This window comes from Marmota flaviventris, chromosome 19, assembly GCF_047511675.1.
Source record: "Marmota flaviventris isolate mMarFla1 chromosome 19, mMarFla1.hap1, whole genome shotgun sequence".
NCBI lineage: Eukaryota > Metazoa > Chordata > Mammalia > Rodentia > Sciuridae > Marmota > Marmota flaviventris.
In genome coordinates, this window is record NC_092516.1 from 24,313,393 (window position 1) to 24,340,837 (window position 27,445).

Sequence of the window (27,445 nt, forward strand, 5' to 3'; positions counted from 1 at the left end):
AACTGCAATCTACATATTCAATCAGGAAGGTGGCCTGGAAAGGCCTATTTCCACACCAGCAGAGGTTCTCTCCTGCCCAGATGCAGTTTTCTGTGTGATTGGATAATTGTGAGTGAGGGAAATAGTCTAATTTATTAAATGACCTACCAGTCTGTTTGGGGATGCACTAGAGATTTGTCCCAACCTAGAAGGGATGGACCAGGGTCTGAGGGAGCAGTAAAGAGCAGGCTCGGGGAAGGAGTTGAAAACCGCCGTCTTCGATCTCCAGATAGGAGGCACTTGGCTGAGCCACTGTAGAGCCCTCTGCACGTGTGACGTCACACATCAGGGGCACTCAGAGCAAGGGGACGAGGCCTGGAGGGCAGCCACCCCACCCCAGGGCCTCTGTCCTCCTCTCCAGGTGTAATACGTCTTGGGCAAAACAGCAGGTACCCATCCTGGGAGGCTGGCCCCACCCTGGTGCTCACCTCAGAAATGGGATGGAGAGAAAAAGAAAACCACATACCACAGAAAACCTCCCCTGAAAAATGTGAGAATGGTTTGCAACTAGAAGATGCGTCACTTTGGTAAGAGAGTAAAACGGGCTGCAGTTGATTTTAAACATGCATGTCCTGAAAGTCCCTCTCAAAAATGTTTGTGACCTTGGCAGTTTGAACGCTGAGAGCCAGCGGTAGGAGAAGCACAGAACCAGGAGGCCAGAGGTGCAGCCTCCGCTCCAGCAGACCCGCCTGCCCAGCTGGGGCTGCGGAGGACAGGGCGGGCCAGGAAGGGAATCTCCCCAATACAACAACACAGACTGCTGCACCCCTGGGACTTCAGTCCAGCCTCTTCTTTGGAAAACTGACAGGCCCAGCCTCCCATCTCTGCCTCAAAAGTCAGCTGGGCTCAGAGGTCATGGCTCCCTGGACAGAAGCCCATGCCCGTGGTGGCATCTTCCACAGGGCACAGAGGCTCAGCTGAGATCACGTGGGAGTACCAACTGAAGCCTCAATTTTTGCTGAGGCTTAAAACTAAATGGACTAGAAAAAAATCCTCTCACTCTAATCTCTGGGTCACTTAGGATCTGAGAAGTCAGTCACTGTGCAGGAAGAAGAGGCAGACCCCCTCGTGCCCAGCAAGACACACCCCTGGGTCTTCCCTGTGCCCTCCTTACCTTGGGCTGAAATGCTCCTTGTAGTGAACCAAAAGGGCCCGTGGGTGGGATCATGGGGGGGATGCCCGACACTGCAGGAGGGTAGGAGTGGAAGAGCTGCGGCCAGAGACGAGAGGAGAAAACGGCTTTAGTCGGAGGCAGGTGACATGTTCACATTCCCCTCCCACAGAAAGACACCAACAGGAGCAAGCCAGGCAACTCAGCCAGGTGCCACTAGTGAAGAGCCAGGATGGGGAGGGTGATCACACAGATGTGCACGAATGTCTGATTTAAAAGTAGTTCAGAATCAATCAGGCAACAAATGGTGTCCCAGATGAGAACGCCATTAGAAAGGGAGCTTTCTAATTATTAATTGGTGAATCACAATCGAGCCCTAAATGGGTAGAGGTTTCAATGCATATCCAAACCAGGAGGGATGCTGGGCCGATAAAATGCCCAGAAAATCACAAGTTAATTAGAAAAAAGAAAAAGAAGCAGTTCCTCATGAGTGCCAGGATTTTATACCATTAAAACTCAATTAGTGCTTTTAGATTTTTAATAGTTTGAGGAAATGAGAACATATTCACAATCCTTGCTTCATTAGGTTGTTCTAGAAGTGGCAGTTCCAGAGGACAATTTAATTCTCTCATCTAAAATGATGACAAATATTTGTGGAAGGGTAAAATAAAATGACTCAGTTTAAACTTTAAATAGAGCTGCCAGTTCTCCTAAAAGGTAGATTACAGAAGCCTGGGAATATTATCCCATGTAACAAATAACATGTGGGGCTCCCCCAGGACTGCTGGGCCCGCACGCAGAGCTCAGAGCCATTCTCGCTCTCAGCTCTCCTGGAACTCGGAGCTCTTTGGGATGAACACAAGGCCCTGATTCTTAGGGCCAGCTTTGAATCGTGTCTGCTGCTCAATAGACAAGCTCACTGGAGGTCATGCAAGCCAAGCTGTTGATGTGTGAGTCTGACCACCTGATGACAGGAAAAGCATGATTTTGAGTGAAAAATATAAATTTTCTTGACTCATTAGCATACAAAGGACATAACTGAAGGAAAAATGTACAGCAATACTGGGAGATGATGTGAGCACATCTTTCCTGCCTCTGGAAATTGTATTACCTCTGAGGTTCTACACCTCTGGGTCCGTTCACTTTGACCAAACCATCATGTGGATATTTAAGTGACACACCAACTCACGGTTGTGTCACATGTCACAGTATGACAATGCACCTTCCCAATAAGGCCCTCACACCAGTCGCTCTGGCAGGGACTGAGACCCACACGTCTCTTTCAGGCTGACTACAGTTGCTCTCTCCAGTGGTGCACAGAGGTTTCAGACTCATTGGTCCTGAACTGAACCCACTTACACAGGGACTGTGCAAGGGTGCCCCCTTCAGAACTCCTTTCAAGTCCAAGACTGGGTTTTAGATTCTTGAGCACGCCCTCTGCCGTCCGCCTGTAGCGTCCTGATCCCAGGGCAAGAGGGACTAAGCACTTCCTTTATCACCCTGTAACTGGCCGTGTGAGGACCCCCCAGGGCCCTGTAGGAAGGAAGTGGAGTGACCAACACCCTCCACCAGAAGTTCGTCCAGGTGGGCAGTTCCCTTCACGTTCATAGTGAAACCCAATGCTCTTCCCACTACCTTTGCTCTGTCCCACTGCTGACCACTAGAAAATAAATATAGCTGAAGACTGTCCCCGCTGGAGAACCAGAGGTCGTGGACACTTTCCAAAGTCCAGACCCCTAGGCTGCCTCGCCAGCCCCAGCCTAGGCGTCTCCGTGGAGTGTGCCCATGGAGCGTGGCTTCAGGCTGCCAACCTGAGCCGCCTCCTGGGCACACTGAGCTCCACAGAAACCATTCTGTGAGCTGGTCCCTCGTTAAATCAGCAAGACACAGAGCAAGGCAAAGTGGCACCACTCATGGGCAGGTCCCAAGAGGGACCCAGGCCTACTGGGTCCTGAATGTCTATCTGAAAACCTTTCTGCATCAGTGCTGAGCAATACAGGTGGCCCACGTGGTGGGTGCAAGGCCCTCATATGCACCTTTCCTTACTGAAGAGGCCTCACATCACTTCTGAGTGGCTCCAGAGTAAGTGATTCTTAATTGATTTCTAATATTTCCTAGTCTTGATTTCTCAGCTATGCTCTTGACTAATAAAGTATCTAATTATCTATTTAAAGTATGAATGAATTCAGTCTTTGCTGATCTGCTGAGCAACATTTCCACCAAAACGAGAACACAATCTAAGAATCAAAATGGGAATAGCTGTAAATGATGAATCAACATGGCTACAAGCAATTATGACTTTTCCTTTTTTCTGGATTCACTTACAAATTAAAAAGAAAAGAAAAAAAAAAACCATTGAGCAAATAAACTTGCAAATTTTCAGATAAAAATAATGCAGTATTCATCCCATAATCAAAATATCACAATCAAGTATTCAAGGTCTTTCTATAGAGAAGCTCTTGTCTTCTACATCAATGAACATATAATGGGTTGGTACCAATTTAAGTTCTGGAATGTATACTTAAGATTGCATAAAACTGCATCTTTTAAGCAATGAAGAATTGAGCTTAAGGAGAAAAGGTGCATTCGTTTTAATGTTAAGGCTTTCTTTAATTAAACAATATTTTAATTGTGAAATGAAAATACACTCAGGAGAACAGTATCAGCCATGTGGAAGAGGGTTCTGTATTTAGTCTCAAGTAAATAAAAATCTACTTTTTGAAGAGTTATGAGTCAAAAGAATGAGGGACTTTGTTCAGAGGGAACAGTCCAGCTGAGGTCCCTCTGTGGCTGGCTTTCCGCCTGTGGCTGAGGTCCTGTGGCCTCAGGCTCTGCTGCAGCAAGGGCTGCAAAGCTTACACCCCCAGGCAGGGCAGGTTCTGGCTCCCAGGGGGCCGTCCTGGCTGTGCTTATGATCTTTTGACTCTGAAGATGATACTGCATCTTTACCAAAAGCAAGACGCCACAAAAGCAAGCATCCACAGGGACGAGCAGCAGCGGGCACGCTGGCGCGGTGACGGGAAGGCCACTGGCCGTGTACTGACTGGGGGAGAGCGCACGCACGGAAAGCAGGCACATTCAACGTGTAGCAGGGAATGCAACTCACACTGTGCCGGTAGAAGGGGTCAACTTTTGTAGGGTATTTGTCAAACTGTAAAGGGATCAAAGCAAAAACTAGTTACTTCATCTGCCTTTGGTTCACTGTTCAGTGGAGGCAGCCTACAGCTTCTGTGTCACTGAGACATCACTAGACCCTGCAACCTCACTGGATAGGAGCCACCTGAGCTCCTGAGCCTCTGGCAACCCCGAGTCCAGTCTGCCCACGCCGCGCTGTGTCTCGGGTCCTGGACGCCTGGTGGTTCCTCTCTTTCTACTCTGTGCTCAGAGGCTGACACAGTGAACACCCAAACTGGAGAGGACAGGCACCTCCAGATCCATCCAGAGAGCCGAGCACGGGGCCTGTCCTCCCAGGATCCCTCCACTTGGTCTTCTCCTTGCCAGAAGAACTGCAGATCTGCCGTTCTCTGAAGTCCATGCCACCCACACAAAGCACTTGGGCTGGGTCTTCTGAACCCATCAGGAGGACTCATCACCCCCGCCCTCATGCCTGTCTTCCTCCAGGATGTTAAGACCTCAGATTGACTCACTGGTGGACCAGCTCACACAGGCCAGCATGATATTTTCTTAAACCATTAGGCCCTTAAACACATGACTGTTGGCCGGGGCTCAGTGGTGGGCTCGCCTAGCACATATGAGGCACTGGGCTTGATCCTCAGCACCACATAGAAAACAAATAAATAAATTAAAGGTATTGTGTCCAGCTACAACTAAAAAGGAATTTAAACAAATAAATAACTGTTGAGAAATACAGTTCTTCCAGGAAAAAAAGACACAGAACTTGCTATAGGACTTTTTTTTTTTGTGTGTGTGGGGGGAGGGGGTGAAAAGGCCTCATCTTTAATATTCCCCTAAATAAAACTTGTAGAACAAACTTTAAAAATGTATGTTAAGAAAAGTAAGTTGAGCCAATGGGTGAGAAGGGGCAGAGGTGGATGAGAGGACCCTCTGTGAATTCCCATCTGCTCTCATGCGGCCTGATGGACTCTCCTCTTCAGGGTTTCAACCAGGCCCTTCTCTAAACACTGGACATAAGTGACAACTGAGGTAGAACTCTGTTAGGGCATTTAAAGATTTAAAGAAGCCTGTCTGAGACCATCCGTTTCAGTTCCCAGTTCCCTGGGTACATGGCAATGCCCAGACACCTCCAGGCTCAGGGTTCAGCCTCTGAATGTCACCCCACAGGGCAGGCAGCTGGCCCCAGTGGCTGTTCCTCCACTTGCCCCTCCCTCCTGGTGCTGTGAGCACCTGGTTCACACTGCTGTCAGGCCACGATGCCAGGTGCCCAGAGAAGGAAGGCCACTAGCAGGTGGACCCAGCACTGGCAAATGCGTGCAGCGGGCACCTGGGTAAGGCGCAGGACACTGCCCCTCGAAGGCCGCCTGGCCTCAGGGCCCACGCCCACGCCAGCCCCACCCTCCTGCACACAGAAGAGAGTGGGCTCTACTTATCCTCACATTTCTGCCTGGGGTACGCACCATGGGAGGTGCTGGCGTCGGCATGATGGCGGTGGGCGGGATGGCGTGGGGGAAGGGTGTGAAGGTGTGCTGGTGCGTGTGCTGGTGCGTGTGCTGGTGCTGGTGCTGGTGCTGGTGGAACTCGGTCCGCAGGTAGGGCGGGGGGCCCAGGGAGGCCCCGCGGTCCGCGCTCTGAGAGGCCAGAAAACGCGTGTTCAGTTCCTGCCGCAAGATGTCTTGCTCTGGAAAAAAAGAAGAGGGAGATGTCGGCACCTTTTCCTTCCGAACGCGACATCTGGGTGCTTTAGCATGGAGGGTGCAGGGCTGAGGATGGGGGCCTGGGGACCAGCTGCATAGCCCAGCAGGTCAGTTCCCCATCCACACGACTGGGATGGCCCTCTGGCCTTCTCGGGTCATTTGGAGGTGGGGGTAACAGGGGGGACGCCTGCCAGCCATGAACGCAGCAGGCTCCCCAGCTGGCCTCAGGGCAGACACACAGCGACGAGGAGCAGCACTGGGACCCTGGCCCGCGACACAGGTGAGGGGAGAAGGACCCCATCTCCCACCAGGTCATCCCTAAATTCTGGGATGCATCATCATAAAAGTGCACCTCTTCTTCACAGGAAGGTGGACGCCCTCAGGCCAGGCCCACGCCCCAGGATGCGGCCTGAGATGCTGGAGAGAAGCAGGCACGGGCCTGGCAGGCTGTGGCCGCTCTGCTGAGCCGGGGTGCCTGCCGGGCCTCACCCCTCAGGCCTCCTTTCCCACACCCCCCTCCCAGGGCATGGTTGTTTAAGTGCGCCCGGCCTGGCGATGAGGGACGGCAGGGACAGCAGTGAGGTTCCGGCGCCCACCCGGGCCATCCTACCTGAGTAAGTGCTCCCGGCAGGGTGTCCGGGGACCTGCAGACTCCCTGACGTCAGCGGTGGTGGCGGAGGCAAAGCAGTGGGCGGGGCAAACATATTGGGGTGATGCGCGTGAGCGGGGGCCTGGAGGGCAGGGGTGAAGCTGTGCAGGGGGCTGTGGCTGGGCAGGGAGAGGGGGAACGGGGAGGCCGAGGGGTGGTGGGAGAGGTGCGGGGCGGCGGGCTGAGTCTTGGCCGGAGTGCTGCTCCTGCTGCTGCTGTGGAGCAAAGGGAGAAACAGGCGCAGGTGAGCATCTGCGTCCCCACTGCCCTCCCTCCCCTGGGCCTCTCTCTCCCCACCACACAGCCTGGCAGAGACCACTGCCCAGCGTCGCGCACAGGGATGTCCAGGCAGTTCTCTGCTGAGACAGCCCCCCTCACTCCTGTGGCCCAGCCTGCCCTGCTCTGTCCCCTGCCGCCCCCACCCTCCTCGCCATACTTCCTGCAAAGCAGCCAAGGAACAAAATGGAACAGAACCACCACCTGGGTCGCCCATGTCTGCTACTGTAACCCCAGGACCACAGGAAGAGGTGGGCCAGGTCTTGTGCCACAGGAGTGGCCCCGGGTTAGGAGCTGGCCCAGCCCTGGGAGGAACCTGCCTGCTTAGGTCTGTTCTTCACCTGTCCCTGACCCCACCAGGCTTCTAAAAGGAAAACAATAACAAGCACAAGTCTCAGGAGCCCACAGGGCTCAGGGTCACCCTGGACGGCCCCTCGCAGACCAACCAGGAGGACCTGGCTCTCCCCACTGGTTTCTTCTCTGACTCACAAATGAGGAAGCAAATCCCACTGAAAAAATGCTCAAACCAGCACTGGTCTCAGACTCCTGGGCCTGAGGAGACAACCCTCCCGTGACACCCCTTCTCTCCTCTGAGTCTCCACCTTCAGGGCCCTCGGAGGCACCTTGGCCTCCACTCCCTGCCACACACCTTCAACCGCTTCTTCTTCTTTCATCTTTTGAGATGGGGTCTTTCTATGTGCCCTAGGCTGGTCTCCAGCTCCTGGGCTCAAGCCACCCTCCAGCCTCAGGAGCTGGGACTACAGGCGCATGGCATGGGCCTGGCCACCTGTTGGGTAAGCACCTCTCCTTCCTGCCTCTGTCCTCTAGGAGATCCTGGATAGTTCACTCCTGTATAGTGTCAACGGCCAACCCAACCGGCTTTCACCCAACAGCCCCTGTCCCTATCTCCTCGCCTCCCAGAGAAAACAAGGACAGTTCTCAACCAGGCCACCCATCTCCTAGGAAGCCCTCACCCAGACTCTCTGACCATCCGGCAAAGGTGGCCGGCGGGCAGAGAGCAGGTTGGCTCACCTTAAACTGTTGAGGCTCAGGCTGCTGCTGTAGGCTGACAGGGGCTGGGGCAGGCCCTGGGACGAGGGGTGGGCCTGCACAGCAGGAAGGTGCTGGTGGAGCAGCTGGGTGGGGGACGGTGGCCTGGGTGGCCGCTGCACCTGAGGCTGTGGGGCGGGCTGCAGTGGGGCCTCCGGGGGGCCCTGCGGGGGCTGCGTACTTGGAGGAGGGGCCGTTGGTGGGGCCTCTGTGCGTGGCACCAAGTCAGGGTCCGGAGAAGGGGCTCGGAGCTGGGGCTCCGCCTGGGGCTGGGGCAGCGGCTGCGGGACCTGAGGGCAGGGGTCCTTAAGCACCACAGGCTCAAAGGCGGGCTCTTTGCAACAGTCTTGGCTTTTCTCCTGGCTTCTCTCTAGACCTGATATCTTGGGGACAATCGGCCCTGCATCCTGGCTGTCATGTTCGGGCAGTGCGCCAACACCTAACTCCGAATCTGTATGGGGGAGAGCAAAGAGAAGTCACAGAATGACACAGGAGCGTGGCACCAGGGGAGCGAGCTCCAGCCTGCAGGCACAGCCAGCAGCCACCCACCACCCCTCCTGAAGAGAAGGGTGCGCTGGCTGGGGATCCCACAGCTGGTGGTCTGCAAACCAGGGCTCCCTGTCCCCAGTCTTTGCAAAGCCTTTCTGAAGCACACTTAAGAAATTATAGCCCACAAGTTGATTTTTCCCTTTAAAAACAAATACAGTTCCTGAATGAGAAGTGTTTTTAATTGCGAATGAAGCAAATGTTACTTAACAACAAACAGATGTTTCTTCTTGGCCTTTCCCCCTCCCCCTTTGCATTGTGACTGAGGAGGCGCACTTGACATTCTTAGAGCAACAAGTTCTTGTTCAGCAAGTGCCAAACTTCCAGGCAAAAGTCAGGCCTCCTGATGTGCCCCAGCCAGCCCAGGGACATCTAAGATCAAACGTGCAAACGCAAATTTAAATCAAGCGTGCCACAGCTACACTCACCAGGCCTTCAGAAATGCCCCTGCACCACGGGATGCTGAGACTTAACTGGATGTAAAATTTAAGTAGAATTCTTCAATTGTGGGGAAAGAATAGAAAATAGATGCTCCCGTATAAACTTAAAAAATAAGTTTCCCTCCTAAGGTCAAAGGACCTAAGTGCCATAACTACTATGATGGCATTGTTGATTATCCCAGAAGCCGAATTCCATAAAATTCTCAAAACAGAATAATGAAAGACCAATAATTACATATCAAGGCACAGCCCAATTTGGAGTAAGTTCTTTGTAGGCATCTGGCAGGGGGAGATCACCTCGACTCCATTTTTGTGCTAAAAAAGATGCACTCTTTCTTTACTACAGTTCAGAAACAGGAAGAGCACAGCTTGCAATACTTTCTGAAATGAGGGCACCTTTGCAAACCTCCTCTTCCACATCTCTCGCCACCATGAAAAGCATGTGCCACTCACGTGGTCTCTCAGTTCCTGCTTACACACTCGTGTGTACACACAGTTTGCATCAGAGCAAGCCATCATCTTCGGTGTTCGTTTGGTAAGCAGTTCAAACCTGAATCATGCACTAAAGCAGAAACAAGCCCTGGTTCATAAGCGAGGCACCTCCGGGGCTGTGGTGGACGTGGCCAGCTTCAAGCCAACATGCTGCCTAGGTACGAGGGGACAGGGCATCTCGTGAGGCCTGGGGACAAATGACTGCACTGGTGACCTCTGGGCACTTTATTTCTGCCCAGCTGTTTTGAGAACCTTTGTAGAAGATTTCTGCTTACAATAAAGCCAAAACGTTGTGGGTCCCCAGAACTGGACCAAGCTCCCTGGTGAGGCCGGGGAGAAGTGGCTGCAGGGGATCCTGCAGGGCCTTTATCTTAGAAGTGGGAGCCAGGGTCTGGCCTGCCCTCTCCGTGCTTTTCTGTCATCTCTCACAAATTTCCTGAATTTTTCTTCCACAAAAACAGGGGTATTAGTCTGGTTGAGGAGAGAAAGCTCCAGGAGCGTGGAAATCCAGAGAGTACATGCCAACTGAGAGGGGCTGGGCATGTGCCGGGGCTCTTCCCTCACCCACGCCAGTTGATGGGCACAGGCCCCGGCACTGGCAGGAAACAACCCATCTGCATGCTTCTGCACTACTCCCTTCTCCCTGGACTAGGATGGTGAAGAATCAATCAATATTCTCTATTTTGGTAAGTTTATATCCAAATTCCTCTAAAAATTAATGTTGAAATAAATCTGCTCACATCAACAAGACTTCCTTTCCAAAAGACACCCTTTAAATACACTTATGCGGGTAAGGAAAATACTAGGGACAGCCACCAAGCTCAATGTCGCCAAGTCTGCAGAAGGCACGTGTCCTGCAGGCGTGGCCTCCTCTCCTGTTGCCCCATGTCTAATCCCAGCCTGAACACCCCTGGTACCAAGAGCATGGCAGTCGCTGCCGCCCTGGACGAGCAAGGAGGGAAATAGGAAGCCTGAGCCTCTCCAAGGAACCACACCAGTCTGTCCCAGCCAGCTCTGGGGAAGCACTAAAGGAACCCAGGAGCACGAAACTTTAAAAGGAGACCAGCCAGGAGGCCGTCCCGGCTTGGCCCCCACTTGAGCAGGTGTGCCAATCACCCGGGGAGGGTCTCATGAAGGTGCAGACTCCAGCCCAGCAGCTCTGGGTGGGGCTCCAATTCCTGCCTGCCATCTCACAGGTGATGCTGCTGAGCCTTGGACCACACTGGGAATCCAACCCTCTGTTGCCAAATGGAATGAGCCCAGAGAAGTGAGAACTTGCTGGCTGGAGGTCACCTTGCTGTTTGATAGATTAGAAGTTTTGGGTTCTGATCTTAACTCTGTCCACCAAATGCCTGTTCTCCAGTCTACACTGTGTGGTCCTTGGAAAGCAAAAGCCCCCAAACAAAGCAGATAACGGCAAACCCCTGACTCAGTTAAAATATTTAAGTAAACCAGTCACTGCAAAGGGCGAGGAAAGCTACAGGGAATTATGGCAACACCATACTTTAGCTACACCTGAAAGCCACCATCAACCCACCAATGCTCTGGTACTGTGACCTGTAGGCAGGGCAGCCACAGGTAGAGAGCTGGAAAGAACGCTGGTAACTGAAACAGTTCTATGCATCCTCATTTACACAGGCCTCTTTAGGCACAGATTAGGCACCATGCATCTTTGTGGCTAATCAGTAATGCATTTCCTCTTCCTTTCAATTATTCAATAAATGGATCTTACCCTTTAAGGTTTTTCCATCTTGACAATTTGTCTTACTATGCTTCTCTAAAATTGGCAGGAACACATTTTAAAATCATTTTATATTGCACTATGTGCTTTGAATTTGCCAAATGATGAGATTTGCTGGGGTTGAAGAAATATTCAAATTGACGAGTGTTATTTAAATGTTGTATTCATTACATTTTGGGGTTGGGGTTAAGCAATCTCGCTTCTTGCAATTATAAGAATAACACATCGTGGCTTATAATAAAAGATGCAAATAAAAGTTATACTCCATTGTGTATGGTAAAAAGGGCATTTACTGCATGTAAAATATAGATTGATGAACTTGACTCAATAAATTTTTTAAAAACCTAATGGAGGATTAGAAAAAAAAAGTGTTTGATTTTGATACAGATTTGATACAAGTGCCCTGAGAAATTGGACCCTGACCACCACCCCCCCACCCCCCCGCGCACAGTACTGAGGATTGAACCCAGGGCCTTGGGCATGCTAGGCAAGCACTCTCCCACTGAGCTGCAGCCCCCACCCCATGTCGAAATTTTGAGATAGGTCTTGTTAAATTGCCCAGGCTGGCCTTGAATTTGCAATCCTCCTGCCTCAGGCTTGTAAGTACTGGGAAGATAGAGGTGTATCACCATGCCAGGAAATGGACCTTATTTTGTACCTCCTCAGTACAATGCAAACCCCATAATCTCTGGAAGGCAATTTGGAAACATTTAGTAAAAGAACAAATAGGGCTCCCTTGACTTGGTGGGTGTACAAGGATTTAGGTACAATGAAATTCAGATACAATGAAACAACACCATGGTTTAAGGTGCAAGTTTGGAAATGCCCCAAATGAGATCATTGGTAGATTCATACCATGGAAAAATTTGCAGCTTTAAACAAAAAATGCTTCGTGTACCACGTATAGCACATGCTGCCTTTGTAGAAACTGGAAAAATTAATGTGTGTGTATTTATATATAATTGTATTATTATAGCTAGGAACTGGATAGTGGGGGGACATTTTGCTTTATTGTATAAAAAAATAACTTAAATAAGCAAAAAAAATTGGTGGGGGGGGGGGTAGGGTATCAGGGACTGAATTTAGGGGCACTCAACCACTGAGCCACATCCCCAGCCTTTTTTCATATTTTATTTAGAGACGGGGTCTCACGGAGTTGCTTAGTGCCTCGATTTTCTGAGGCTGACTTTAAACTTATGATCCTCCTGCCTAAACCTCCCGAGCTGCTGGGATTACTAAAGGCATGTGCCACTGTGCCCAGAGAAAAATTTTAATGAATTTGAAAATAAAATGAATTTTGTGAAAAAACAAATCACTAAAACTGAATACAATAAACCCAACCATAAAAATAAACTAAGTACTAAATAATCAACACTGACCTATGAACAAATCATTCCTATCAGTTAAATGAAAAATCAACACAAAGTAATTTTTTTGCAGGGTTTCAACACTTATTGAAATTTCCAGGAATGCAACTACTATACTTTGCCACATCTGGGACTTCACCAGAAGTTTTTCACTCTTAGGAAAAACCATGACATCAACACAAGGCTGCTTCTGGGGACTAACTACCACCACCAGGTGGCCATGGTTGTAGCGGCCACGTTTACATGTCCTTCTCCACCATGAGCAAGCATTTATGTTGTTATGAATGACTTTCATTTACTTCTCCTTTATATTTCATTAGGGACTTACTTACATTTTGAATTATGTGTACAGATGGGTGTATCCAACTGTGTGTCATCCCAGCCAGTGAGACACGAGCATGTGTGACCAAATGCTAACCACAGGCACTGTGCACCACAGGATCTGGGTCTGGGAGGCCTGGTGGTGTGTTCGTCCATGATGAGCCACACACTTCTCCACGCACAAGCACAGTCACTGCCTCGCAAGGCAATGGACGTGGATTCTGGCAGGTGAAGCGCTACTGCAGTCCAGCACATAGTGGAGGCGCAGTGTCCCCAACCACTGCCAGGAGGTACGAACGACATGGGGTACCTTGGACAAAAGTGACTGCCAATAAAAATATAACACACTGTTCTTGTTCTGGGTATGGTCTCAGAACTGAAAGCCATCTCTATAAGTGCACACGCGAACATGAGAAGTGGAAAAACACACCCGAAATGTTAACCAAATCCCATATCCAGGAAAAGACCACCACCTGTACCTCATGGACCTGTACTTTTCTTAACTCCCTAAATTTTCTGTAATGAACATATATTATTACTATGAAAGAAAAAAAGATACCCATGGAAGAGTTCATGGATAATACACCACCATTATCAAGAGAATTGTCTCCACTATTGCATGGATTAAAACAAAAAAGCAAAGCAATAAAACCACGTCAAGAGACCAAATAAATATTTTCCTCTCAGAAATGAAGACAGAACATGGCACCGTGCTCCCCTCTTGTCCTCACCATTTCTCACTGGTGCTAATCAGCAGGTATACTGGAACAGGAAGGAAACGGAAGGCAGCAGCAGCGTGAGAGGCCTCTCAAGGCATAGCCTCTACACCTGTGTCCCCTACCTGTCTTTACACTTGGCTGTGAAGTCCTAAGAGGGCTACGTCCCTGCCAGGTCATTATTGTAGTAAACCTGACTAAGCCTCAAAGATATTAAGAAAACCAGTAGCTATCAGGCAAAGTATCCACCCACCTGTCCATCCACTCACCCATCCACCCATCCATCCATCCCTCTACCCATCCATCCATCAATCCATCCACCCATCCATCCACTCACCCACCCTTCCATCTCCCTATCCATCCATCTACCCATCCATCGTCCACTCACCCAACTACCCACCCAACCACACTCATCCACTCCCCCATCTATCCAACCATCCATCCACTCACCCAATCTCTACCTATCTGAATGTCTGCTCCATATATCCAAGAAATGGACACATGCTATTTGACATTACTCCATCTTCTAATTAACTTCTCTACTTATCTGTCTAAATGACAGAGCCTCCAAGACCTCACCACACAGGACTGAAGATTGTGGCCAAATAAGTTATCCAGACTTCAACTTAAATCTTTAAAAAAAATATGTTTTAATCGTAGGTGGACACAATAACCCTTATTTTATTTTTATGAGGTATCGAGGATCAAACCCAGGGCCTCATATGTGCTAGGCAAGCGCTCTACCACTGAGCCCCAGCCCCAGCCCCTCCGGACTGGGAACATTGTTAAAGAACGAATGTTCCTCACTGAGAACCCCAGGCCCATGCAGAAGCATCAAATTTCTGTGAATCAACATTCAGTTCTTTCAAGTTACCAGTAAGGCTCACGGTTTAAATCCTATTGCTAGTCTATTCTGTCACCTCAGAGGTAACCTCTTCTTAAGCAAATGCTGCCTGTTTTGTACACCTATTAACCCAAGCTGTGCTGATGTTCGCAATGCTAGAATCCCTCCCGACGTTCAGAGTTCTGCTATCTCCAGAACTCCACAATGCACTCGTGTTTCAGGGAGAGTGTCCACCTTCTGGAACATACGTGTCTCTTTATTTTCCTCCTCCTCTCCCTCTTTTCTTCAAATCATTAAACAGAGACCAGTTTGTTCCATTAGCAGATTCAATTACTCGAACGAATGGCAGGATGACACTTGGTCTTGCAGCTCTGCTTCTCGGCCACTGAAACTGTACAAATAAATTGAGGAAAACCCACTGTTTGTTCAAGGCAAATTAATTTCCAAACACTGCAGGAGTGGGAGATCAGGGGAATGATGGGTGCTTGGCAGGGCTCAAAGAGATTGCATTTCGTGCTTGTCGTGTTGTGTAAACATTAATTACCATCCGGGAGGCTGAGCCAGGCCTCAAGTCGGCATCACAAACCTCTGAGGGCCTCCAGGGTTCCTATTAAAAGCAAAATCCTAAAAGGGGGAAAATAGCCAGTGTATCTGGCAAAACACCAGCAGCCCGTTGGGAGGACTGGGAAACCCTGCAGGTCAGAGGCCTCTGTCACCTGGGAGGCTCCAGGCGTCCTCATCACCCTCATCAGATTGACCCAGGGCGGGGGTATCTGGCGGGATTACAGGAAAAGCCATCCGCTGCAGCCAACGTGCTCCAACTTGTTTCAAGTGTGTTCCTCCTAAACCCACAGCCAACAGCGCCAGCCCTCGCGCATGCCCAGGCCCATCCATCACAGTCCTGACGGGAGGCTGGAGGCCACCGACATCCTCGGCGCACAGAGGGCAGAATCCCTGGGGGGGGAACCCAGCTGGTAAGCATTTTGTTTCTCCTGAAGTTGGTCTTCAGTGTGTGTGTGGGGTGGGGGGGGGCAAGGAAAGGACCCAACTCAGGATGCAGGATGCAGGCAGGGGTCTGCTGTGGGGTAGGAAGGGAGCCTCCATGAGCAAGTCAGAGTCTGTCGTGTCAAGGTCACACCCAATCCTCCTGCTTGTCATTCCACAGGAAGAGACTAACCAGTATTAAGTCACTTCCTCCCAGAGGGCACAGAGACCCAGGAGAGGGCCCTGACCTCGATCTCTGGGGACAGAGGGCACGGAGACCCAGGAGAGGGCCCTGAAACAGCAGGGATGGAGAGCCATGTGTACTTGTGTGGCTCGGGAGTAGTCAGATGAACAAAGCTGATGCTGCCATCCTTATTTTACTATCTGGTTAGTGCAGGGCACTCCCGTCTGCACAACCCAGGACCAGCCCCAGCCAGCATCAGCTGATCTTGTGATGGGTGTGGAAAGACCTCCAGCGAGAGGTCAGGTTTGGAGGATGAACCTGCAGCCACTGAGGGCACCGGGAACACGGCTCAGGGGACACCCAGTTGGCTCCTCCGGGCAGGTCACCCCCCCAGCCCACCCCTCCATGTCTCAGTGGCACAGCCAGCCTAAACACCAATGTGGGCTCCACAGCTATGGGGTGCTGCTCTGCCCAGCTGCAGGCCCCCAGCAGGCACAGGCACCAGAAGGACTGCTACCTCAGGTGTGTGTCTAGGCTGCAGGTGCACCCTCCTGGCCACGCCTTCCTTACTAGAGACAGCAGTGAGAGGAGCCCCGTGCTTAGGCTGGGAACTTTCCAAGAGGTGGGACTAAGGCACTGAAGCAGATGACAGTGAGATGTCTGCTCAAGACAGACAGCCATCCTGGCACCTGACCGTCTCCCTTCCCAGCCTCCCTCCAGCAGCTGCCAGGCTCACGGAGAGGGGTTTAGATCTGATGCCTTCCCCATTGTCCAGCTGTGCCCTCAACTTCTACATCAGGCCAGAGGGGCAGCGAGGCCCCTTGGTGTAATGTGCCCACATCACCTCATCTGCTGATGCAATGAACGTCACACGACCCTCTGTATGGCTGTGTCTGCGATCCACAGGGCTGAGAGTATGGCGTAGTGACAGAGCAGCCTGGTAAAGGACTGGCTCCACGTCACCCCTGTTTCCAAACCTGAGCCTCATCAAGCTGATTTTCTCAAGGACAAACATGAAGCCAACAACAGCAAAGACCTCTCCCCACGCTGTCTCACCCGCCTTCCTGCACTGCCAGGCCTGGCTCCCTCTCAGCTGGCTTTGGGCACATTTGAGACAATCAATTTCTGGAGGGCCCTGAAATGCAAGGATTTCTGAACTTTGAGTGGGTCCCAGGTGCTGGGCCCTGCTGTCCTTCTGCCCCCTCTGCAGGCGGCACTATGATGGGCCAGGGGTTAAGTGGTCACTGAAGTTCACTACCTCACTACCCAAGCCTGCAACCACACACACATTTTATTCCTCTAAAATAAAGCCGCCCTGCAGTCAGCAGTACCGTGCACCTACTTCTTTCCCCTCAAGAGCACCCGCCCAGCAGGGTCCGGGTATTAAAAGGAAGGTACCAGTTGTTCCACGAGGAAGGAGTGAAGGTCCTCCTGCTCTGGAGGGAGGAAGGAGGTACTCCAGGCATTCAGGACAGGGGGCCACTCAAGCCCAGGGCTCTCTGTGCCCAGGGCTCATCTCAGCTACAGAGGGCCCATCCCCACAAGAAGCGCGAGTTCCTTTGTTGTTTGTGTTCCACAAGTTCACACAGCGGCCACCTGGATTGTGCACAGGAGGCAGTGGCTCTGTCAGAACTTTACCAAGCCCCCTAAAAGCAACCGTGTTTCCCAGGGTGGCCCCTGCACTGTTCTCAGCTACTGACTGTGGGCAGTGGGCCCTACCTGGCTGTGTGTGCCCTGCCAGCATGCACACAAGCCTGTCTGTGCTCCTGAGGACAGATGACACAACCCTCCCCAACCTGTTCACACAGCCTGCTCGGCCATGGGACTTGGCTGCTGCCAACTCCTGCAATCTGCCTGGCCAGCTCGTGGGAGTACCACCGAAGCCGAGATCGGACCCCTAAGAGTTGATTTTCCTTTCATGGAGTCTTTGATTCTTAGGAAAAGAAGGAGAAGGAAAAAGAGGACTTTGGCAGTTTCACCAAATTCTGACCTTCATGGCCCCAACTGTCTGCCCTGTATGGTTCCATGGTGCTGGGCAGCCTCACTACTCCGTGTGGCCTGCAGAGCAGCTGGAGGCCACTCCGCAGCTTGGGACCAAGGCAATATGCACCACTCTCCAGCAGCTTCTTGCTGGCAAAGTGCCTCTCCACAGCACTCCTGGGCAGGCAGGAGCCTGGCGAGCCCCTCTGCACAGCGCCATCCACAAGGCCCCCACCTCTGAGCCTCTCAGTCCCACCACAGATCCAGGGGGGTTCTCCAGGGGTGCCTTAGGTACACGAGGGCAGGGGCCGGTGTCCTTCAGGAACAGGGGCTGCCCTGGCACCGCACATGTTGGAGGAAGGCAGCACAGTGGGCTCTTGCTCCTGGTGCTGTCCCCACCAGGGCTCCACGGATGGAGCACTCACAATGGAGGACAGGGAGCTAGGAGTCTTGACCCAGGTGCAGCCTGAGCCGCTGTTAGGGACCTGGTGGTCTCACAAAGAGAAGGAAGTAGATTTCCTGTGACCCGCAGCAGGGACAGAACCAGGACCAAAGGTCGTTCGCTGTAGAAGAACTTTCTATTCTGGCCTGAAATGATGGGGCTGCCCAACAGGGCCTCAGGCTGCCCTTCAGTGAAGTGAGGAGAAAGCTGGTCCACTGATTCTGATTCTGATGGGTGGATCCTGAGTCACTGATGGATCCTGGAGTTTTGGATTCAGGGAGTGGGAGGGGGCTGGGCCAGATGCCTCTGAGATGTTGGCAGTGTCCATGGGAGGCCTGCCGCATTTTCCCTTCTGGGACTCAGTCTTGTACAGGACCTCACCTGCGGGCTGACAGACACCACATCTCGATTGGCAAAAACGTGATGAGTGCTACATCTTAGTTATGAATTAGGAATCCCTGTGCCAAATGACCTGAAATACAATGAACTGCAGCGGAACAGTAGAAACAGACCCACCTCCTGCCCAGCCACGGCGCTGGTGAAGCTGGGAGAGGTCTCTTTGAGGCGATGGTGGGTGCCCCTGTGCTGTCCCCTGAAAGGAGAGTGCCAACCCTAACATAGATTCTTGATAAGGAACTCCTGTTACCTTTGTAGAAAAGTGAAATCTCCTGCCATCATTCCATTTGCCATTGTTTGATCTCATTATCCCAATTTATTGCAAAAAAGGGAAAATATTCAAATACAAACTCCAAACGCTCCACGTCTCTAGGGTGCAAGGAGCAATCGACTAAAGCTACTACCTGACAAGCAGCTGTGACACCTTAAGGCAACAAGTCAGTGTCTAGAGATATGCAGGGGCATTTTGCCCACCCATGGATGGGGCTGGTATGAGCCAGAAAACCCAGAGAAGCTGCTTCTGCCCAGTGGCCGCCTGGCAGGGAAATGCCGTGGATGCACCTCACAACCATCCCAGCTCAGCTGCAAATATCTAAACTGGATTTTCAGAGAGGCTTCCAAAAACAAAGGCCAGATGGCCACATGGTGGGTCTGGTCTTCACTACCTGAGGACCGGTCCCCTGGCATGGCTCTCTGCCGCAGTCTGGCTGGGCACAATCAGGAGCCACTTGTCAAAAGAAACTAACTTTATTTTTAGAACCACACACGCCAAACAAAACAGCCTCTCAGGAAAAACCCTCAGAGCCTCAACTGCCACCACCGGCTTTCCACAAGCCTCTCTCTCCCACACAAGCTTCTCCCCACCTCCCACCATCCTCCTGCTCTTGAGGCCGATTGGCTGGGTCACGTGGGCGGAGCCAAAAAAGTCCCCCAATGAGCAGCTCCGTGGTCTGAAAGGGCAGGGAAACAGCCCAATGAGCATCACCGCAGAGGAGCCAATCAGCTAGATGTTGCTGGGGCCGCTGTGAGCCAATCATCAGCCAGCAGCTGGAAGTTTGCTGGCAGCTGGAAGTTTGCTGGGGCCCCTTCGGCTGTGGCTCTCAACATCTCCCCCTCTCTGTTTAAACAACAAGCATGTGGCTTAGGGACCGTGCCTGCCTTAGGTTGTCCAATAGTACATATGGTCCTTTGGTACCATTGCAATTGGATCTTACCCGTCACTGACTACCGGTCCAGTATACAGCCACACCTGTGGAGAGGTCTTTGTACCAGTGGGGGGGTGAGGTTCTTTGCCTCACCTCTGTTGGCCCCCAAATTTTAGCTGGACGATCATGACAAGCAGAAGGGAGGAAGATACACCTGTGGAGCCTAATCCCTTGGAACCTCTTTCTACAGTACGACTGGAAAATTTATCATGTAGGCTGGGTATTATTAGTAACTGTGCTATGCTATCTCCTGGTGAAATTACTGATATACCCTTTGGAGAACTGGCTATAATTTTTATTTCACCTTCATAATCGGGATCAATTACCCCAGGACTTATCATAAGTCCTTATCTCCTTGTCTCCTCAGGCTCAACAGGACTGACATCAAGCCCACCTTCCCCAGTCCAGCTGTGGCGTCTGTCCCCACAGGATCCACCTCATCACCTTGCACTGGTTCCTGTGTAAATCACTGCTTATGCGAAGCCTTTAAAAGCAAATAAACAGTGGTTCCAGAATCTACTGTCCCCCAGCAGCTCCAGTGAGCTTTTAAATGTCAGTCAGGTGAGCTGTCAGCCCCGGTTTAAAACTCCCCAGAGGCATCTCACCTACCCGGACCTAGGGACACCCGGACCAACCCCAACCTTCCAGGTCCTGCCCGGCCACCACGGCCCCTGCTAACCAGTGCCCCCACTACAACTCTTCCACCCTAGACACTGGTGTTCCCCACAGGCCCTTTACCTCAATGTCTCCAAGTGGTCAATTATCATGTGAAATCATCTTATTGTAAAACAGTAAGCAAATAATAAAAAATAACAAAAAAACTCACTCCTATTTGTATTTTAATACATGACTTTTTTGAGGAAGGATCTCTTTAAATCTTTGCGTGTATTTCAATTTTGAACACTGTGCCTTCTGTAGAGTGAGCGCTTGATAGTTGATTTAACTATATAATAATCAATTTACAAAAATTTAAGTTTCTTTATAACTGCAATTCAAAAGAAAGAAAAAAAATCACCATAATGAGAAAAATACTCAATAAACAATTACACATTAAGCCAGAAAAATCATGTCTCTTTGGAGTCATTTCCATAATTGGACATTATACTGCAATAAAATAATAGTATATAATACAAGCAAATGCAAAATAATTGGATGCCATTATGAAGTTTAAGGATCCATTTTCCATATATAATAAAACTAATGTTCTACTTTGAATCATAAAGGATTTAATAGCACGGTTATTTTTGTATTACAAAAAAAAAAAAGTAGGGCAATCAAAAGCACAGGATGTTAAGAGAGCTCTATTAATGATGAGAGGTAGGCAGCATCTCTTTAGGTGAAGGCCGAGGTCTGCAAGCTGGCCACGTCTGAGACTCGTGAGGACAAACACACTTTAATGTGCTGGGGAAAAAGGCAACAGTCACATGCAGGTGTCCAAAGAGCTTTATTTCTAACCTTATGGAGCATTCTACTGGGTTTAAATCCAGAAACGTGATACAGAGGCAAGTGCCATCCACGGTTAACTCACTTATGGGAAACCAAAATAAAAGTGTGTTTTAAATTAGCCTCAGAGAACCGCTGCATCTACACAGCAAAACTCTACCACAGTGAGACACCAAGGAGCAGCATTTCCAGAGAGCTGGAGGGGATGCCGGGAAGGCCAAGGCCAAGCACCAGGCATGGAGGAGGGAAAGGCGGGCCTTGTCCCAACACAGGGACAATCTCCAAGTACAACGGGAACACTCAGGGCCCACTGTAGGACCAGAGACTGGATCTATGGCAAGAGGCCTTCTCTAAGAATGCGGGTAGAAAGAACCGCCAATTAGAAATCTAACCATCAGGTCACACTAACCTGAAGGGCGCTGAAAGCCAGCACTGTGACGTGTGGAGGCAGTCCTGCCGCCATAGGCCCTCACACAGGAGACCCCTGGGGACTCCTCCCAGTGAGGCTCCTGGGCCAGGCACATGGGTCCCAAGGATGGCAGCTCCTCCCAGCCCCCAGGAGCTAAGGGCCGGCCTGCTGCTCCCAGGCATGCAAATCTGAACTGGCCACCAACTGGTCCACACGCCTGCTCTTGGAACTGCCTCCCAGGAAAGACACCAAGGAGGGCTTTGATCTGGAAGCAGAACTGAAGGACATTCTGAAATCCTGATCCTAAAGACAGGAGGAGATGGCCCAGAAAAGAGAGGATAAAACAGGGTACTGAGGCAATGTCCCCAACTAGGGACATGCTGGCCACAACCTTGTGGTATTAGAGGTTTACTAAGCAGAGGTCCACTAAGCAGGAAAGGACGCCACGTGCCCAACATCTCAGAAGGACCACATCTAAATGGGGACACTGCTGACGTCTTCAGACTCTCAATTACTCAGATCTGGATTATCTTCCCAACAACCTCACTTAGACTACAGGCTCGGTTCAAATGTCCCTGAGGGAAAATAAAACCTGCCTCCCAGGGACAGGCTGTAGACTCAAGTAGTCCCCCAAAGTGAATCCAGTTTGCAACGGTTGGGGTTAAGTTAGATGGCAGCTGGACGGAGGGTTGGGCACGGGCACTCTCCCGTGTGCGTACTCTTGAGGAGCGCTGCATGGACACTAGGTGTTCTCACCTCGCGATGAGGGGCTGTGAGGCGGAGTGCCATCGCACAGTGTCCACAGCGTACACTGACATCGCAAAGCACCCTGCCTGTGGTGAGCACAGCCGTCCTTCCTGCTAATCGGAAACCAGGGGCACTCTCGAGGGCTCCAGGTGCTCAAAATGCACTAGTTTATTTCCTCACAAAAAAGTGTGGGATGCCTGTTCACCCAGCTTTCCGCCACCCCTCCCAGCCTTCTGAAGTGCCATCCAAACTCTTTTTGCTTCAAGTTCTGTCCACTGGACATGACTGTTCCTCCCAGGCAAAACCCGTGGAGGGGCAGGTCAGGTTCACGCTTTCCTACCACTCAGCTCTGGGGCTGGGGCCACAGAGGCAAGGAGATGTGACCCACCACCTGGGAAGGAGCTCACCCTGCCCAGAGCAAGGGGTCTCCTCCTGAAGACAGTGCCACCCACAGCAGGAGCCCAGGGCATCTTGGAGCACCAGGACACACCATGCTGCTGGCCCTGATAAGGACCCAGGGCTTCGCAGCACCGTCTGAGGAAGAGCCCTCAGCAGCATCTGGGTCTGTGCAGAACACGGAACCGAGAAACCCACCGTGGGCAGCGGTTAGGGCAGCAAAGCTGAGGCGGCAGGTGGGTCCCTCCCTGAGCACACGGCGGGCACCCATAGCCTCTGACGGTTCCAAGGTGACCTGATATGTGCATTTAGATTCTGGTTCTGGCTCTGCCACCTGTCCACTTGACAAAGCCACCCTGCCACCTCCCAGGGGTCTCTTCATGGAGACCAGGAAGAAGGCTGGCCTCCTGATTCCCGGGGCCCCTCTAGGTCCCAGGGTCTGTGAGTCCACTGGCACCTCAGTTTGTTCTCTTCTGAGGCCACTGAGTCGCACACAGGTAGACCAGGAGATGGACCTCATGCCAGAGCAGACGCTGGTGGATTCCAGCCTCCTCTGCACCCTGAGCCCAAGCGGACACCTCAGACGCCACGGCTCCAGCTCCACCTGGCAGAGTGCGAGAATCTGCTCAATGTAACAAGAGACCCTCAGCATCCATCCTCCTGGCCGGTCAGGACCTGAGAAATGACCACATGCGCCACTTCTGACCCCTGAACATGCCTTCCCATCCCCCTGAGCATGGGGCAGCGTGATGTATGCATCCTCGTGACCCCAGGGCCTGGGGGGCCCCTGCAACACAGAGCACTCCACTGGCCAAGTGACAACAGGAACAAGCAGCAGGGCCACACCTGCCTCGAATGTGCCCTTGATATAGGTGCCTGAACCCAGGCAACTCAGCTCTAGTCCTTGGGAGCCCCTGCCGCCCCGATGACGGTTCCCGGGTGACACTTACCCCTGTGTGCTGTGTGAACAGGCCTTGGGCTCCCTCAGGCAAATCCATGTGTGCCACAGCCTTTCGCTAATTCCCAGCTGGGTGGTGAGGGCAGAGCCCAGCTGCTCTCTCCGTGAGGTGCTACCCTGCACTTCATGACAGTGACCCCCACAAGTGACCCAGTGACCCTGTGTGCACCGTGCCCTGTGTGCACGAAGCGTGACTTGTAGCACCCACGTGATGTGCCACCAAAAGTGACCTTAACAAACTGCCCCTGAAGCCAGGTGAGTCCGTGATGCAGTAACCGCATCTTGCAACAGTGTCTAAGAAGTCAGTACTGCCTGATCTGCAGTGGGCTGCAAGGGGCATCCGGGCACCGTCCTCAACCGCTAAGCAACGTAGTTAGGAACATGAGGACGCTGAGCGCAAGTGTTTTTGACTCCTTCATTCCAGAGCAAACTGAGGACTTAGGACAGCTAATGCTGCGGAGAGGACAGCGGAGAGGACAGCGAGGGGCCTGACCACAGTCCTGGCGGGTCTCCTGCCCATGGTGGAGAGACAAACAGCCACACTGCAGGCAGTTAGACCCTCAAGAGTCCCCTCTGCAGCCTGGGAGGAGGAAGGACCAACCTCAGCGGCAGCTGTGAATCCCAAGCTCAGCAAGCTCATGGGTTGGGGGCGGGGGGTGCGGGGCCACCTGCGCAGCATCCCCAGAATCCAAGGCCTCTGGAAGCCTGCGGCCTGGGCCTCCTGGCCCCCTCTGAGCAGTATTTGGATCCACTTTGCAGTGAGCACCAACCAGTCAAGGGCTGCACAAATGTTAGTAGGGTGTCCTCATGAAAACACACGACCAAGGAAATGGGGTGACAGGTCCGCATTGCCCTCCACTGGGCCAACGGGGTTCTGCACGCCTGCTCCTAAAAAGCCTGTACATAAACCCTGGGAGCTCGCAGCACCACCAGGAGACAAAGCCTGCCCCATGGCAGTGGCTGAAGGAAGGCACAGGAAGGGCAGGGAACTCCACCATCCCCAGCACTGCAAGGCCTGTCCCTGGGAATAAGAGGACTTGTATTACGCAGTCCAAAGGGGACACGAGCTGGGAAGCGATGTTAGCCCAACATGAAGACTTTTCTAACAGTGAGAGCTGCCCAGAGACGAGAGCTCCCTGGAGGGTGTCCCGGACGCTCAGGTGCAGGACTGTGCCCACCTCCGACAGTGGCTGAGTGCCGCTCGCCTTCAGATCGCTCCACCTGGGGGCCCTGGTTCTTCCCGGGTAAGGACTGGCTTCGTGGGCCAGGGGTGCAGCTCAGGGGTAGGCATGCAAGGGGCTGTGGGACCTAGGACCAGCACCCAAACAACACAGAGACCAAAACCAAACTCATGATCGACCGTATGTGACCAGACCACTGCTCATTGGGTACTGGACCCCTCCCCCTTTTGTGAGACAGAATCTTTGCCGAGGGGAAACCTGGAGGGAGTGCAAAAGGACTCACGGGTCATCTGTCAGCCATCGTGTTCCTGCACAGTGCCCACCAGCCCAAGACTGCCCGTACCCTCTCCCGGGACCCCACAAGACCCCTCGGAGGCATGGGCGGGGTTGCTGGCCTCCCATTCCAGGCAGTCTGGCTGCAGTTCTGAAAGGAGTCTGCTGCTCTCAAGACCGGAGCTGCTCTGAGAGGAAGAGCCACTTGGTAGCCAGCAGGTAAAGGCAGACCTGGGCTGCTCCTGGGCTGAGATGTGTGGTCAGAGGTCCCCAAGGCTGGCGTGTGGAGAGGACGACACTGTATTCTAGCAGCACCAGTGTTTGCTAGGGCTTGGAGAGGGGTCCCCCAAGCCCATGTGCCAAAGGCTTGGTCCTCAGCTTGGCACTACTGGGAGGTGGGAATCTTTAAGAGGGGCTTGTGGGGGGTTTAGGTCATCAGAGCATAGCCTGGAGGGGGTCTGCATGCCACTGGACCAAAAGCAACAGAGCCAACTGGCCACTGGCTGAAAACTCTGACTGTGAGCCAAATAAACCTTCCTTCTCCTTAGGTTACCATCTTCTCAGGAGAGTGACCTCCACAAGAGGTGAGCATGGGGGGAGGGGGAGCTGAATATGCTGCATATTCCACGAGCCTTAAAAAAACTGGATAAGACATTTTAAACGGCATTAGCTTCTTTTTTTTACCCGAACCAAGTCTTTCTATTGTGTTCACGACTAGAAAACCTCACAATTAGATTTCAACATCCTTTTCCAATACTGAGAAGTGTAACCCGACAATGTATAAAGTACCTGGCTACCTCTCCTGCTGGCCACCTCTCCTGCTGGCCACCTCTCCCTGCTGACAGTACACCTGCTCCTTTGCTCCAGGGCTGAGGTGCCAAGCCCGCCTGCAGCGTGCCACTCCCTGTAGCTCACCCCAGGTGCTGCAGAGGGACTTTGGCCAGTTCTCCTCAAGCCACTGATGCCTCAGAGCAAGTTCAGGAAGCAACTGTTCGTTGCCCACCAGCTCTGAAGGCCCAACACACACTTGCCAGCATAGGTCCTGTGTCCACTTCCAGGCTGATGCCCAGCATGCCCGCCTACGCAGCGCTGGGCAGCTGGTGGCCTTGCCATCTGCTCAGCAGCACCTGCTCCCCCTGGCCGGACAGGGGAGGGACCCTGAGAGTCGCTGCAACAGCAGTGAAAGCAGTGCGTGGTACTCACGCCGCTCCTGGCCTGTGTGTGTGCCATACGCCTGGGACTCCTGCGGGACTCCAACGGGATTCCTGCGGGATGCAGGACAGCTATCCCGGTGCCAAGGCCCGTCTGTGGACAGCGCACAGATCCCCTGGCCTCAGCTTCCGCCTTGCCGACTTCCTCAGTGTCTGCCTGATAGAAGGCTCTGTCAATTACCAGTGCCAAAAATTAAAAACCTAATTAATTTGTATATTAAAGTGTTTCTCTTTATTGCTAATTGGCTGAGCATCATAATCTGTCTGGGCCATAATATTTTACTGCTATTCACAACCTCAGCAAATGGGTGATGACCTTCCTGTCCTCAAGGTTACCAGGAAGCCCCAGGGGTCCTGCTAACAGCCTCTCTTGCCCCTCCTGGCTCCTCCCTGCGCTGACTCCAGTCACTTCGACGTCCGTCCTGTGGGCTCTGACAACAAAGCAAGTACCTGGCACAGCCATCAAGAAAAATGCCACCAGTCACCACGGGTCAGCTTTGGGAAAAGGGGAAACACACACTTGTGTACAATCAGCTCAGAGGGTCATATGAGTTTCTTCCTCTGAAAATCACACACAAGAGAGGACCGAACACAGGAGGCTGAGGTATTTCTACCTGTGCTACAAGTAGCAGAGACAGCGGCTCCAGAAATGGATCCTGCCTGAGGTTGAGGTTCCATCTTGGTTGGCCGCCTTTACTATGCGAGGCACCCTGGAGAGGCCTGGCCTTCTGGAGGTCACCAGGAACAGGAGGGCTGGGCTGCCACCTGCAGGCAGGGTGGGAGCCAGACCCTGGGGAGGGAAGGCACAGGCACCCAGGTCTCCCCTGGGTCCCTCTGCGGTGGAGATGCCCTCTGTGGACACCACCTCCCTCCAAGTTTGTGAAGAGGAAACTCCTCCAACAAGCGGGTGCGGGCGCAGCGAGCACACTACTTCTTCTTTCCCCTGCGGCCGGGTGCTCCCAGCGGGCAGCCCCCCAGCAGGAGGAGCCTTTCAACTAACAATCCCCTGGATCAGGACAATTCCCTCTCAAAACGAGTTTGGGTGGATTAACAGTCAACAGTCGACTAATTTGAACATAAAAGGCACTGGCCTGAAGTCCTTAAAAGCAGGAAGGAATATAATTTAAAACCTGAGTATTTTACCTATAGCTTTCTTCAAACAAGACCCAACCATGTCCCAAGTCCTGGAGAAATGAAGCCAGGGCGTCACCA

General features: G+C 52.2%; 1 protein-coding gene across 4 annotated transcripts in view; it reads right to left on the reverse strand.

Annotated features, from left to right (window-relative positions):
* The window catches only part of Auts2 (activator of transcription and developmental regulator AUTS2), a 1,136,204-nt gene that overhangs the window by 16,273 nt on the left and 1,092,486 nt on the right, over nt 1-27,445 (reverse strand). Inside the window, exons 7-11 of one of the 4 annotated variants that reach the window (XM_027948695.2) lie at nt 7,940-8,408; nt 6,593-6,843; nt 5,746-5,966; nt 4,257-4,301; nt 1,154-1,249 (exon numbers count right to left, since the gene is read on the reverse strand). In XM_027948695.2, the coding sequence (XP_027804496.1) occupies nt 1,154-1,249; nt 4,257-4,301; nt 5,746-5,966; nt 6,593-6,843; nt 7,940-8,408 (1,082 nt within the window). Of the gene's footprint in view, nt 1-1,153; nt 1,250-4,256; nt 4,302-5,724; nt 5,967-6,592; nt 6,847-7,939; nt 8,409-27,445 lie in introns of all 4 variants that reach the window. The other 3 variants (XM_071605467.1, XM_027948694.2, XM_071605466.1) reach the window with 3 other exon arrangements.